The sequence below is a fragment of the Scomber japonicus genome, chromosome 16 (assembly GCF_027409825.1).
Source record: "Scomber japonicus isolate fScoJap1 chromosome 16, fScoJap1.pri, whole genome shotgun sequence".
Taxonomy (NCBI): Eukaryota; Metazoa; Chordata; class Actinopteri; order Scombriformes; family Scombridae; genus Scomber; species Scomber japonicus.
The window spans coordinates 19,793,948-19,809,588 of record NC_070593.1 but is presented as its reverse complement, the minus strand read 5'-3'; the positions used below and the strand labels follow the sequence as shown (position 1 = coordinate 19,809,588).

The 15,641-nt window shown below is 41.8% G+C and overlaps 1 protein-coding gene across 1 annotated transcript in view; it reads left to right on the top strand.

Moving 5' to 3' along the window:
* LOC128374962 (AT-rich interactive domain-containing protein 1B-like) overlaps positions 1-15,641 on the top strand; it is a 177,445-nt gene that overhangs the window by 44,645 nt on the left and 117,159 nt on the right. Inside the window, exon 3 of the mRNA XM_053335180.1 lies at positions 2,527-2,694. Coding sequence (XP_053191155.1) covers positions 2,527-2,694 — 168 coding nt within the window. The remainder of the gene's footprint in view (positions 1-2,526; positions 2,695-15,641) is intronic.

Here is a 15,641-nt window from a genome sequence, read left to right as displayed (position 1 = left end):
GAGAGACAGCAGACGTAGCATTGGTGTGTTGTAGCTTTCTTGTTCCAGCATGCTTGCTAACTGCATCCCAGGTGTATTTTCACATACACAAATCTCAGCAAATGAAACCAGCAATTTTAAGGACAACAGAAACTAGTGTAGTTTATTATTTATTCATTAGCCTTTTTCATGCTTTGTAACCAGGTTATTTATAGCTTTTTTTTTGGGGGGGGGGGGGGGGGGGGTGCACAAACCTAAAGAGCTGTTCTCAATTAACCCTTTTTTTGTGTGTGTGTGTGTTTTGTGTTTTGTCTGAGTCTCTTGCCTCCGTCTATCTGTTCTGTTCCTCTGTCTATCCGTCACTGTCTGCCCGGATCTGTCTGTCTGCCCGTCATTGTGTTTGTCGGAGAAAGGAACCCACCCACGGTTGTCTGGTCTCGATCTCCATGGCGACCTAATCCTTACCAATCCCAGAACAGTAGTGTTCCAGTTGAGACCTACTGTGTTACACCAGCCTGCCATCACTGATCACTGGATAGAGTTACCTCTCCTTTATCGGACTGGCTTTGATCCAGTCGTGTGTGTTTATAAGAGAGAGAGAAAGAAAGAGAGAGAAAGAAAGAGAGAGAGAGAGAGAAAGAGCATTTGTTTGTCTTTCTTACTTTAACAAATCCCTACACACAGACAACTTGAATTCATGTGTATTCATTTGAGTATATTGGTATGTTAGTATGAGTGTGTGTGCGTGTGTGTGTGTGTGTGTGTGTCTGTATGTGTGTGTGTGTGTGTGTGTGTGCGCGTATGAGTGTGTGAGTGTTGCCCTGGCTAGCAGTAATGAATCTAGTGGTGCTGTTGGCATGAGCAGGGCCATGCTATTAACCTCTCTGCCAGCTAGACTGATCTCACCCTGTCTGTCTGTATCATTGGCCTAATGACACACTCTCACACTCGGAGCACAACACACACACACATACACACACACACACACACACACACACACATACAAACCTGTCCTTTCTAATCAAATTTCCATTGAAGTGAAAAGTATTCTACATTGTCCAATCATCTCTATTCAGAGCGTCAAAAAGCTCCAGCCAGTGTCGAGATTTCTTTTCTTTTTTTTTTTTCACCACCCACTCAAAGAAAGTTGCTCTTCAAAACTGGTTCAAATGTATTAATCTCCACTGGCCCTCCATGGCCTGATCAGATTTTACTATATTTTACACCAGAGTAGACATCAGTTTCAACAGGGCTTTTATGAGCAGGTTTTCTTGCTAATAACAGTCACAGTAAAACTCTGGATGTGTGCTCTTTGCTTTTGATCTGACAAGGCCGTACTGTAGTGTAGTAACTACGTCATGCCCGGAGTCCCCTATAACACAGTCAATCCGCATATAAATCACTCTTGAGTTTGAGAGACTTTTCTTCTTTGGCAAAGCTGCTGAAAAAGAAGATTTAAAGGGACATTTCAAAGTTTAACCCGGGGGGGGGGGGGTGAATAGCAGGTGGACGACCGATGGAACGATGAGCTTTCTCGCGTGCCGCAAATTACGGCCTAATGGTGCCACATTAAATGAGTTTGCGGCAGCGCTGTTGGCCGTCATCTCAAACGATGGAATAAAAAAAGCAACATGACATGAAGGGGAAAAAATATGCCATGAAAAGTGCTGTCGTATTGCTTCACCAGCAGTCGTAAATGTTGTTTAATAGTCTGTCTAGGACTTGGCTTTTGTGTGTGTGTGTGTGTGTGTGTGTGCGCGTGTGCGTGTCTGTGAGAAAACCCCAGCCTCCATAGGAAATCCTTGGAGGAGTGAGAAGCACCTGGCGCTGTCTGTAGTCATAACAAACGACAAGGAGGGATTAAGACTACATTTGTATTGGTGCCAGCTTGTTACACACACACTCCCCTGTTCACATTCACTCTCATAACTGCCGTGTAATGCAGCAACGGCACTTGGCGTGGCTTCGTCCTTTTTGCGAGCGAGTTTTTTAACTGCGCTGCTCTGGAATGCCCCCGGCTCATCCATGTGTCCCTCATTAGGGTTACGGCCTGGGACGGGCTCGCAGTAATATCCAACACACCTCATCCCATCTGTGAGCTGACCGAGACGGAGATAATGTAGAGAGGAGGATGCATTTGGCAAGCCAGAGGACATAAAGTTAGAGTTCTCCGCAGTATGAGTTCATTAGGCTGAGAGAGGACTGCTGAGAGATGGGTGTCAGCCTGGTCTGAGCTAAATTAAGACGCTTTAGCCGAGGGACAATCAGATTAATTGGAAAATGGGTAGAAGCCCGTTGATGTAAGCCCATGTGGGTTGCTTTTGTTTATATTTTTCTAGAAGAACTGTGAGTTTAAGGACTCTTTGACTTTTATGAGATTGACTGCTATACTATGTCAACTGGCACTTGCTATGATTGGCTACCAGTAACTGCACCTGATAACCTCTATCTGCATTGCTTTCAACTGAAAAAGGAAAGTCTTGCTTCAACCTCAGATTTGACCTTATCAATCACCCCCGTTAACCATTGTGTCATTGGTTGTTTCAGCAGGTGGCGCCGTATGGCCAGCAGGGGATGGGGGGCTACAGCCAGCAGCAGCAGCAGCAGCAGCAGCCGGGGCAGCAGGGAACCCCTCCGTATTTCAGCCCCCCTCAGCAGACCCCTCCAGGCCCAACCCAGAGCCCCTACCTACAGCCACGACCACCGCCACAACAGGTACCAACACATACACACATCACTTTCATACCCAGATACACACTGTGCTGTTTCCTGTGTGGAGGGAAAAAACTGGCAAGGCATTCAGCTGTAACCAATCCTGGAATTCAGATGTCTCATAAAGTCCCCTTACAAGATGTGAGCAAAAAAATGGGAATAATTAACATAACTCAATAAGTAAATATGAATAACTAACTCAGTTTGGCATAGATACACAGATATCGCTTATCAGACATAACATCAAAAATGTTGAATATCAGCATTGGACTTTCCATGGATTGTATCTCAATATTCTAATGGTGCTGAGATTGGAGAGAAGGGATATATTCTGTGTGTGTGTGTGTGTGTGTGTGTGTGTGTGTGTGTGTGTGTGTGTGTGTGTGTGTGTGTGTGTGTGTGTGTGTGTGTGTGTGTGTGTGTGTGTGTGTGTGTGTGTGTGTGTGTGTGTGTGTGTGTGTTTGTGTGTGTGTGTGTATGATGTGGTGTGTCAGTGGTCCAACATGCCTGGTGTATGGATCCCATTATTCATGAGAGGTCATTTAGGTAAATCTCAACCTCTGTGTTTCTGTATATTTTCATATGCTCTCCTTTTCTCAACACACACACACACACACACACACACACACACAAGTTGTTTACAGAAACAAAACATTTGAATGCAATACCAAATTTATAGGTTGGGCAGTCATACCATATAAACACATACTGTGCATTTCCTGTGCACACAAACCCGCCAATGCAAAAAAAAAAAAAAACCCTGATCCTCAGCACAACAAAGGGCCTGTTCCAAACATATGGATCGAAACTCGTCCTGCCAAGTTTCAGCCTGATGTTCTGTAGAAGTTTTCCATTGGGAAACTGGGTTCAAGCAGTTGTTTCAGAGTTGAGTGAAGGCTGCCCATGTGTTTCCCATCCACTCTTGCAGCCAGAGAGAACTATCAGCCTGCGTGGAGTGACTCTGGCTAACAGCCCTGCCTGGACCAGAACAGAGCAGAACAAAATGGAGCAGGGAGAAAGAACAGAAACGAGACGTGAGAGATTAGAGCAGAAACTGGACAGGAAAGAATAGATCAGACAGGACAGGGGGAGGTAAGAAGCAGGCAGGGAAAGACAGATGAGTGAAGTATTTCCATTTTATACAACTTTGTGTTCCTATTACTCTTCATTTCAGGCTGAAAAGTTTGACATTTTGTTGTGCACGGTCCATATAAGCAGTTAAATATGATGCATTGATATGGATTAACTAAATGCTCTTCAATGTTTACCTAGATTGCTGGATAAGCAATAGCCTGCAATTTCAATAAAGATTTCCACATATATACAAGAGGTCATTGCACACAATATTACACACAAGGCAGCCTTTTTTTCTTGCAATTAAATAATATTTGTGCAAAGAACACTGTATTGGAAGCTAGTAGTTCACTCATTTGAAAAGATTTATTTAGTGTCTGCATAAGTTGATGTCATTTGGCTGTAATGTAGTTGTATCTGTCAAAGTAGTTATACTGTGATTTACTGAGATGTAGTTAAACCTTCCTTTAGACAGCATTGAATATTGAGCACAACAAGACAAATAGCCAAGCAGAAAGCCATTGTGAACACAAAAGCAGGTTGTCAAAAAAAAGGAAATCGTTAGTCTTAGCATAGTAATTTTCATACTGAGTGAAAATTTCAGCCGGCATAGCTTTTGTCTCACACTGGAAAACCAAAAAACAAAACAAAACCCCCCCAAAAAAAATACTTGTTTCTTCACTTAACATGCTCAAACACACCGACTCTGCAGCTTACTGAACAAACATTATTCACTCTAACTAGGAGAGGCTGAAATCCATGGCCAGGTTGACATTTTGTGACAGTAATGGTGTGTTTTCATCATCGCTGATGATGTGGCGGCAATTGACCCACGCTGACATTTATACACCAGGTAGTTCAGCCTGAGCATTCTGATTGGCCAAAGCCCCGTTTCACCTGTGTTGATTGGTCTCACGCTGGTTGCCATGCCAACTGCTGTGGCGACCAGGGGAGCTGGTTTCCTTTTGTTTTTCATTGTTATGCATGTGTGCTACTTTAAGCATAAATGTTTCAATCAACACACACGCTTGTTAGCAATACATAAAAGCCACAATACCTTCAGCAGCCTTTACATCCAAGCTGCATCCTGCTGTCCTTGCCTGTAATCAAGAAAGCCTTCCTATGGATAGCATTTTATGTTCCAGCAACACAGCAGGCAATATGTTGACACCTTCTTGTTCCAGTATATCTGCCACCAAGCTACATGTATAGACCCAACAAATAAAAGTCTACTCTTCTATATCGACTAACAAGCTTTCAGTTACCATTCTTTCACATTACATTTTTATATTTTTTGCTTTATATATAAAGGAGTTTTGTCAGGAGGCCCAGCTATGGACATGTACAGTTAAAGGACAGCTTTCAAACCAGCAGCCCAACTCATCTGAAAGTTCTCAGCTACACCGTTTGACATATGCAAAATCCTGCTCCAAGCACTCAATTTCTCTCAACAGTTCATGCTGTAGTAATTGCTGAAAAAACACAATATTGATCATTAAAAAAACATGACATTTTACACATAACAAAAACAAGGCTGTGCAGTGGCATTAAGACAAAGTTAATTGTCCATCGATTGAGTGAGAGAGAAATTTAGAGAAAGGAAATAATTTTAGAAAATAGCAGAATGAATTTGAATAACAAAGAAAATAGGTCCTTCTCTTTGATTTTGGATCCAAGAGTAAACATACTTGGAAATTGAACTTACATAGTGCACTTGGCCAAGATTACAAATAGAGGATTTGGTGTGCTTTCAGCTTAGTGCTGTATTACTTTCATTTTTCTTTTTTGAGTGAGTGTGCGTCTATGTCATTTTTTTTTTCTGTGCGAGTGTGTGTGTGTGTGTGTGTGTGTGTGTGTGTGTGTGTGTACACTAATCAGCCAAGTGTGCTGCAGCAATTCTGAGCTGTGAAAAGGTCAAACGGTGACCTTTGTCTGTGATTCTGGGCTGAAATGAGACATGATGTGAGCCGCACGGAGCGGATTACACACACACACACATACACACAATCACAAGCACACGCCAGATTAGGATGTCATTGTGATTTTGACCCCTGTTTTTTGACCCTCCATTACTCTGAGAAATCCAAGCTGAAAAGTTCTTTATTTTGTTCTTCCGGCTCTCTCCGCAGTTCCTTTCCCCCCACTCCACTCCCATTAACCCTAGCCAGAGGACATCCTCCAGTTGATGGAGCCATTCCAGCTGCCTTTGACACAGAATTTGCTCTGCAACTGACCGCTATTAGCTGGTTTTGTAACAAATCGAAGTGAAAGTGCCGTCTTTCTTTGAGTCTATTGCACTGCTGTGACCTCATCTGATTGCAAGGAGCAGAGCAGGCTAAAAAGACATTTCTAAGACATTAAGGCTGATACCAAAATATAAAAAAAACTATAATATCGCATCACAGAAGAAGTAGGTTTTGAAAAAAAATAAATGTGGGTATTTTGCTAGTGGGTTTCTGAGTACTGTGGGTTTTAGATATTTTTAAATTGATGATTTTGAGTTGTGGTTGTCAGATTTATTTTAACTTGATTGAGAAGACAGTTTGACCTTATATACTACTTGGCTTATCATTTGTATTTGAACATGTCACTTTCCTCCAATTTCTCTTCAATCAAGCTCACTGCTGTTAAAATTGCTTTCCTGTATAAGGAAAAAATATTTAAAAAGCCATAGAATAGGAGCCCCTTCTCTGGGAGTAGATTTTCAACAGACCCTATAAATATCATGACCCTAATGTTTTCGGTCTGATTGTTGGCTTCAGTTGCAGCGTGAGACAAATCGCTTAAAAGGATAAAATTGGTGCCCTTTCCTTCTCTTCCTGTCCATATTACACTTGATGCATAACAGATGAAGTGCATGATATTTTGTTACTGTCTAATACTTCCTACCCCATAAAAATGGAAGAGAAAGCTGTAATTTCAAGAATTTGCAGATTATTTTTTATGGCATGTTTGCTTTATTGGGTAGTATACAGCTGAGTGTGCCACAAGATAGACTGAGGAGAGAGAGAAAGGAGGTGAAATGCACCATTGGCCAGCTGCCAGATTTAAACTCATAATGTTGTCAGAACATGGTACCGGCTTTGATCAGCAATTCCACAGAGCACCCACTATTTAATTTTCCACCGAGAAACAGTGTGTTAAATTTATGTTTGTAGAGTAATTACATGTAACAGAATATAGCCCAGCCCTGTTTTAGCATAATATGAACTATATAGTAAATATGCCACAGAGCGGTATTTGGGTGAGTAGTAGAGTTGTCGGGTTTTGATTCCTACTCTTTGAAGAAGGAAGTCATTCCTTGTGACATTTACTCTCCGCAGTAAAACCCACCTCTCCGCTCTCCCCTGTGAAACTGATCCCACTGGTCGTTTCCTCTATTGGCCTTAACTATTTCCTCTTCCTGTCTGAGAGTAGGCTCTTGGGAGCAGTGCTTTGGCATACAGGAGCTCCCAGCTGATTGGAGGAGACAAGCTCATTTTACAGGGACCTACATGGAAGGAAGCTGATTCATTGGTTTAGAGGTAGCTTAGTGGTGTTCATGAGCACAATATTACATGCCCACCATGTGGTACCCACTAAAAACAAAACACTAGGACCATTATCAGGCTGGCAGGGCAAGCCTCTAATACTTTAAATTACCCAGAAATGAAAAGTGATGCATGCATGTTTAACACTGCCATACTGTACCATGCACTGCTGCTCAGAGCACTCAGGGGTTACATTGGGAAGCTCTGGCATTTGGTTTCTGTCCTGTATCTCCAAAATGTAAACTAAGACAAACAGCCCTTTTTTAACTTCAACTAATTCAAGCAGTTTTGAAAAATTGTGTTCAGTTTATAATGGAAAATGTAGTCTTTTAGTTAAATAACACCTTATTTAAATAGATTTACAAATATTGTACATAGCATGTAACGGTCTGCATATACAACAAACATTTCTCATAAATGAAATTAATTTAGACAAAACCGTCTCAACACAAGGTCTGTAGTAGCTGTTCTGTAGCTTTTGATCGTATTATACAATCATCTTCAGCCGATGGAGTTGCCCTGTTGTCATGGCATTTAAGATACTCAACTCTCAAGTTTTCTGTGCATTTTAAGGATGTTTTGTCAGTGTAAACAAGAAGAGTTAAATCATTCTTGATGTGAAGGCTTAGAGACAGAGACAAAGACTGAGAATGTTTTCCAAGGTCAGGAAATAAGATATTTTGTTTATTTTCCTTCTAGTTGCTGTGAGTGTGAAGCTGTTCTTATTTGTGATTCACTAGAGGTAACGGTACAAACCATGAGGCTCTCAGGTGCATCACCTGGGTCTTTTACCTTTCACTACTTCCAGTGTGTCATTTCCTTTTTCCTGTCTGTCACCCCTCCACCCCCAACCGGCTGCAGCAGCAGGCCCTTTCCCCCACCCTCCGCTGCCCCCGCTTTTAATCACACCAGGTTAATTAAAAGGCCGTCGAGCCTTTCTGCAGCCTGGCCCCCTGGCTTTATTACCCCCTCGCTGTATACTTGCTCTACTGCCTCAATCACCATGCTTTCCCTTCACGTGTGCACACACACAGACACACACTCACACACACTCTCACGCGGAAATTGGAGCTCACCTTGGCGACGAGGAGGTGGGATGGAGGGGAGGTTGAGGGGACGAGACAGAGGAAATGAAAGGCAGGAAGAAGTGTGTGTGTGTGTGTGTGTGTGTGTGTGTGTGAAGAGAGACAGCGAAAAGCATGTGGTGAAAGTAGAGGAGAAGGTGTGTGTGTGTGTGCGTGTGCGTGGGTGCGTGTGCATGTGTGGAGGGGGCACGGGATGTGGGTAGGTGGGGCACCCAAAGTTCAATGTCATTAATTGGTCACCATTTGAATATTAAGTGAAGAACTCTGTTAATTAACGGGATAATAAAAGTGCTGTTGGCTGGAAGGGGGCGGACAGAAAGAGGGAGGGAGCGAGGGATGGAGGGAGGACAGGCTACGGAAATGGAGGGCATATGGCAAGAGAGAGAGAGGGAAAGAGCAGGAGAGGGAGAGAGTGGCTGGTTGCGGGGTGATAAGAGGGAGAGAGAGACGTCCGTGGGTAAAGGTCTGGCAGTGGTAATTTGCGGAGAGCCGCGTTAATTGTCATAACCTTTTAAATGGCAGAGTTTATCGGAGTCCTCTAAATGTCCCTGCGTATCGCCACGGCAACCCTAGGCCTGCCACACTCCGATTGGCTGCTGCTGACGAGCACTTAAGCTTGATGAGTTTTCAGGCAAATTTAAATGATAAAATTTTAAAATACATATACATACATATGTGTGTGTGTATATATGTATACATTTTTCATATACATACATGTACACACATACATATATATATACATATGCTGCTATTCACTATATATATATATATGTTTTTTTAATCTTTATACAATGTATTATTTAATGTATAGTGTGTGTGTGAGAAAGTGTGTCTGCATTTGTTTCAGACAGTGTTTTTAATTTAGTGTGTTGCTTACCTCCACATTGACTGACACTCGCTAATTGCTCGACCAGAATCCGCCATTGTTTTTTTTTCTTCTTTTTTCCCCTTTTTTGATTTATGTTTGTTTTTGTACAACCATGCTGCAATTCAAATGCAAATGAACGAGAACGTGAGAGGTGTTTTTGGAACGGTTAGGACAATCATAATGGCTCAGAAAAAAAGAGGGCCGGTAGTTAGCGGCACAGCACCCTAGGGGCCTCATTTAGCTGCCATTTGTTAGGAAATGCCGCTACATTTGTTCCTGGATACAGACTTCACAGACAGAGAGAGAAAGAAAAAAACACACGCGCACACACACACACACACACACACACACACACACACACAAAAAAAAAATGTCACAGTCAAAGTCGAGCCCGCCAACACACCGCTATTGTTCCTCCGTGCTTTAGCAAAAGTCATGTGGGTGTACACCAGTTTGGGTGGATGTCCTCTTTAACTGTGAGCCAAAGCAATTGAAGTGAATGGGCGGATGGGGGTGGTGGTGACAGGGACTTGCAAAGAGTGTGTGAAGTGAAGATGGTACAAAGACTTGCTCTTATTTGATTAGCCTGTGTAGAGGAATGAGAATGAAAGCCCTGGCAACGGCATCTGCGGCTAACACTGTTAGCTACATCTGACATCATCCCTAAGGGAAGGCCTGCACACATACTGGTGTGTGTGTGTGTGTGGATTTGTGTTCGTCTGTGCATGTGCATATCTTTCTATGTCTGCTCATGTGTTTGTGTGTGTGTGTCTCTGTTTATATTGGCAAGAATAAATACTTGCTTGTGGTTGTGTGTGTGTACAGGCTGTGTGAGTGTGTGTGTGTGTGTGTGTGTGTGTGTGTCCTGTGTCAGAGCGCTAGTCTCTCTCTTGTAGTCTCTTTGTGGTAAAGGTCAGGGGGATTGCTGAGATAGAATCCAATCTGAAGGACACAGCACTAGAACAGGTCTTGCTACAAATGGACCTATTAAGATAGGCTGGACACACACATGCATGCAGCTCACAGATATATAGGCATACACACACATACACACACACACACACACACAGGAACATACAATACCTATTTAAATTCTAATCGTCACCTTTCCCCGTGATGATAATAATAGGCTATATCCTGGAATAAACGGCCATCGTTTACATGAAGTCTAACCAGCACAGTGTTTTTAAAAAAGAGTCACAGCAGATGAAAGTAGGTCTGCCCTATAATATACAGTATTTTCAGCCTCTGAAATAATCAGGCTGAAGCTGCAGTGTTTTCTAAATATTCTGAAATGGATCAAAAGATCTAAGTGTCAAGAACACATAAAAAGACAAGCATATCATAACCGAATGTTGATTTGTCACATATTACAGAACACAGTGTAACTCGCTCTCACTGCTGATTGTTGCTTCAATTATGGTTGAGTCGGTCTGATTGGAGCGTGCACATGTGCTTTTCTGCAAGTCGGAAGCAACGTGCGTGTGTGTGTGTGTGAACGCAGAGTGTTGAATATGGATGTCCTGCCCCCACCAGCACTGCTTCGCTCTGATGCGTAGAAGCTTTGTGTATGTGTGCTAGTGTGTTTCTTCTTTAAAAGCTGTCCTTACTTGCACTTTTGCCTAATGAAAGTTAAAAATGCTGCTTTCAACACTAATTATTGACAGAGAGCATAACATATACACTCTAACATATATAAATAAAGATACAGAGGTACTTTGGTGTGTGTGTGTGTGTGTGTGTGTGTGTGAGACGGAGTGTATACATGCCTCTTAGTGTCCCTGTCCTTGGGAAAATGGGGCAGGGGTTGGTGTCCAAATGCACTGGTTTTCATGCTGTGTGTGTATGGTTAAGGAGTGTGTGTTGGGGGGGAGGAAGGAGGGAGCAAGGGGAGGGGGGGGGTTACGGGCCCCTCTCCTAAAGACACGCAATTAAGCTTAATTTTTAATGAATATTAATGGCATTAGCGTCAGATTTTGTGGAGATGTGCATCTGCCAAGGTGCAGGGGGGGAAAAAAGGGAAGGGGGGCGGGGGGGGGGGGGGTGACTAATTCATTTGGTAGTCATGAGGATAGTGAGGGGAGACGAGGTGGGGGGGATTGAGGAGGGAGAGAGGGGCGGAGGTGGTATTGATGAAGAGGAGCAGGGGTGGAGAAAGGGATGGAGGTGGGATGGAGAGGGTGATGGGAAAAGAGGAAGAGTGATGGATGAAGACAAAGGGACGGGGATGGAGTGTGAGGGATGTGAGAGGTGTGGAGAAAGCAAGAAAATTAATGGGGAAAGGGGAGAGAGAGAGAGAGAGAGAGGTGGAGGGATGGAGAGCAGAGGGAGCAGTCAAGACAGAGGAGTGAGTGGAGGTTCGGGGCAACGTTGGAGCAAAAAGAATATACAGAACCATAACGAGGACAAACGGGATGAAAAGACAAGAAAAGACCAAAAAAAAATAGTAAAGGTTTGTTCTGATGAAATTGAGAGCCAATGAGATTCAAGCAGGTATGCGTGACAAAAAAAAAAAAAAAAACACTGCACGCAGAGTTTGTAAAAGCAAGGTAGCCCAGAGCAGACAATGGTAGTGGAAAAAAGGATTAAAATGCAAGCATGTTAAATTTAAAAAATGCTGTATAGTGTGAAGTAACCCACATTTCTTCTCTAACTGTTTGAGAAAAAAATGAGATCAAGACAGATGTCAGCCAAAATCAGCTTAACTTAACGGCTGTGTGTCAAGCGGTGGCATCAAATGTGTTTTCTTGCTGTCACGCCTGCTTCGTTGCTTATTTTCAAAGACAGCCTATCAAACTCATACAAGCAAAAGCGAGGTGAAATGTTGCCTCCTTGCTTGAATATAGAGTTAGAAAGTGTTCAGTGCAACCGACCAACAAGGCCCGTTCCAACCTGCTCAAATAAGGTGAGAGAGAGAGAGGGAGGGGGAGAGAGAGAGAGGGAGGGGGGGATAAAGTGTGTGTGATTTGTTGGAATTGCTATTCCAGGCAGTGTTGTGACTTTCACCATTTAGTACATTAAAGTAGAGGAGTGAAATGCCATCTGAATGCCAGCCAGCTCCAGGAGGCGCTGTTCTGCAGCACAGTATAACCTTTGACCTCTTCTGCGAGGGTAATGAATGAATTTCTCTTCTGGCATTAACAAAGTCTTAACATCACACAGACACAGACACAAAAGATGAAATTACCAGCTGGACTTTTAAATGCTAGTACGCATAAAGTTTCATACTCTAAACAATAGTATGCATGCTACATTGCAACATCGCTACGTTTCTACTTTGGTAATGTTTCACTCTTATTGACAGACTCCCGTTTTTTGAGTGGCTGGGATTGACGTTGTGCTGCATTATTGATTTACGTCTGCATAAAGCCTCTCCGGCTCTATATATTACACCACATTCAGCAGTCATCTATTCAATCAAATCTAATATTACACTGCCTCTCCACACAGCTGTCTAATAGCATTTAACTCACAGTTTGATTCCTGCATTCCCTCATGTACTTCAAACGCTTGCCTTCAATATCCTTCATTCGTTTCTACTATGCCAAGATGAAGTCTTTTGAAAAGCAAGGAGGATGAATGAGCGTGTCTCTGTGCGTATGTGCCCGTATATGTGTGTGTGTGTGTGCGTGTGTGTGTGGAGACAGGATTAGCTGTGGCCTTAGGCTTAAGGTATGGAGTGGAGTGTATTTTAGAAGCTTCTAAATTAGCTGGGAAATGGGATTTTGAGACAATGGACTGGAAAAAACTCAAATGAAAGGATGCACTCGCAGCACTTCTTCATTTGCCTCTGATGTTCTCTCACGCTCGCTTTTCTATTCCTTTTTCCTACCGTCGTTCCTCTCTCTTCATCTTCTTTCTCTCTTTCTGCTCTCCTTGCTTCTCTCCATCTCTTTTTGCATCTCACTTTCTGTATTTCTCCGTCAGCCTCCGTGTCTTTCTGCCCCAACCTCTCCCCCCTCCCCATCTCTGTTTCTATCTCACCCTCTCTGTCCATATTATGGTTGACAGTGATGATGTAAGAACATTAGTGTAAACAGTAGTATGAGGCTAACCTCACTTTGACCCACTTAAAAAGGAAATCCCCTCGAGTATGCACACACACACACACACACACACTACAGACTCATATGCCTGAGTAAATATTGGACTTGGGTCAGCAGCCACTCCTCCGTTCTCAATTCACTGTGTGAGCAACTGTCTGTCTATGTGTGGATTTTTGTCTGTGAACTGAACTGTGCGTGTATATGTGTGTGTATGTGTGTGTGTCCTCTCACTCGTCCACCTATCAGAAAGCACACCCCTCCTTCACAGGCCTTTATTTACCTGTGGAGGTGCATTTGTGTGTAAGCCGGGCCTCTGCTTCAAACGGAGCACTTCGGACCATGTAATAAAAGCATGGCGTTTGGCGTGTATCCAGGCTCCCATTGATAAACACAGGGGGGCTGTGCACACAAACACAGGGCTTGCCCAGGACCCTGACAAGGAAACTACCATTGCTTTGTTTTTTTAAAAATAGCACCGCCTTATGAGATGATATGTGATCCAGTGATTGAACCACATCTGGATGAACAGGGTTTTCTCTAAGGCTTTTAGATGTGGTAAGGAGGCAGGGGTGTTGGTGGTTTTGAGATTTTAGGTTAGGATTGGAATATGGCGTGATTATGGTGTGATGTTTCATTTATTTAGCTGTTTTCATTATGCTTAATATTTGCAGTCAGAAATGAAAAATAATAGTTATGCTTTATTTATTCAGGAAGTCTAATTGAGATCAAGATCTTTCTGTTACAAGAGAGACCTGAGAACAAATTACATACTTTATAAACAACATCATGATAAGACAATTCAGTCACACCAAGCAGTTATCACTCACAGACAAACTAATTAAAACTATCAAAATATTATCAAAATATCAGAAAGTAGAACTGTAAAGTTCTCTGGAGGATTGACTATCTTCATTTCACTTCCACAAAGTTGATAAAAAATATGAGTATGTACTTTTCTCATATCTAATATTTACTTCTTTTTTCTTCTTTTTGTTGACTTGATTTGAACTGAACTGAAATATTCCAGTAATAACATGCATCAGTTTAATAACAATGACCCTCAAGCAACAAGCACCTATATGAACAGATTTGATCTTAAAATACACATATGTAGGAGATTTAAGATCATTTATGGCATTCATCAGTTGTGTCCTTCTTAGAATATTCTTTTAGGTACAAACTAAATTGACAAGTGGTCCAGACTTGTCATACATGTCATGGCGATCTCTGCCTTTCTTCACATGGGAGAAACACCTGTTTGATTCACAACTATAATGCCCTCATCTGAATTCATTTGGAGTTTAAATATGATACAGAAATTATCCAAAACAGTTTAACTGATATAGAATAATGAAACAGTGTAACATCACCTGTAGACTATAATATTATAATATTCTGACAGACCGCTTTGCTTTAGAAAGACCTTTTTTACCATCAACATCATCTAATTGTTTTGGATCACCTACTGACACTACAATGTTTTTGTCTATTGACTACTCTAGAGGAACTTTTTTGTCCATGAAGTGAAACATGGAAGGATTTTTGCTAATGAACACACACCTCCTTATGAACAGGTGGCATTCATCCAGCAGAAACAGGCTATTTAAAACAAGTACAGGCAGTTACCTCACAGTAAAAAATAAGAGAATTATAGAATAAAAATACAATAATGTTCTTGCATCAGCCCATTGATCATGTCAACACATCAATAAATGTGTGTTATTGTAAAACTTTAAAACCCAGTCATTTACAGAGTGGATACAAGGATACAATGACCTTTATTGAACTTCAGCACTACATACAGAAAGGAGAGAAAGTAGCACAAGACAATAGAAGTATTTAAACTTGAGAAGAATGAAAAGTCAAGGTTTATAGCACAAGTAAAATAAACTAATAAATAATATAGTGTGCAAGGTTGACTTGATGCAAATAGTTGAAACTATTAAAGTCTTTGTGAACAATTATTTTATATATATATATATGTGGCTTATATACTACAATGGAGTAATACAGAATAGACAGAGGTTTGGTGGTATAAGTAAATAAGTGAAAAGGGAATGGTATATGGGGGAGAGAGTAGTTACTTCATAGTGTAACAGTAACATTTTGATCTATTAATACCATCACACATTTCAGAAGGCTGAACAGCATTTCTCATTCTATATCATTTAATACATGTGTCATAAATGTCATAAACATGTCAGTCTTTACAAGCAAGACACTAATAAAGTGAAACATTTGCTTTGACTTTAAATGTTGTTGACATGTCTTTTTCTCCTTTAACTGAGAGAAACTAAACTCATGATTAAGGATAATGCTCAGTTAATTGAAACACCTCTGAGTGGAG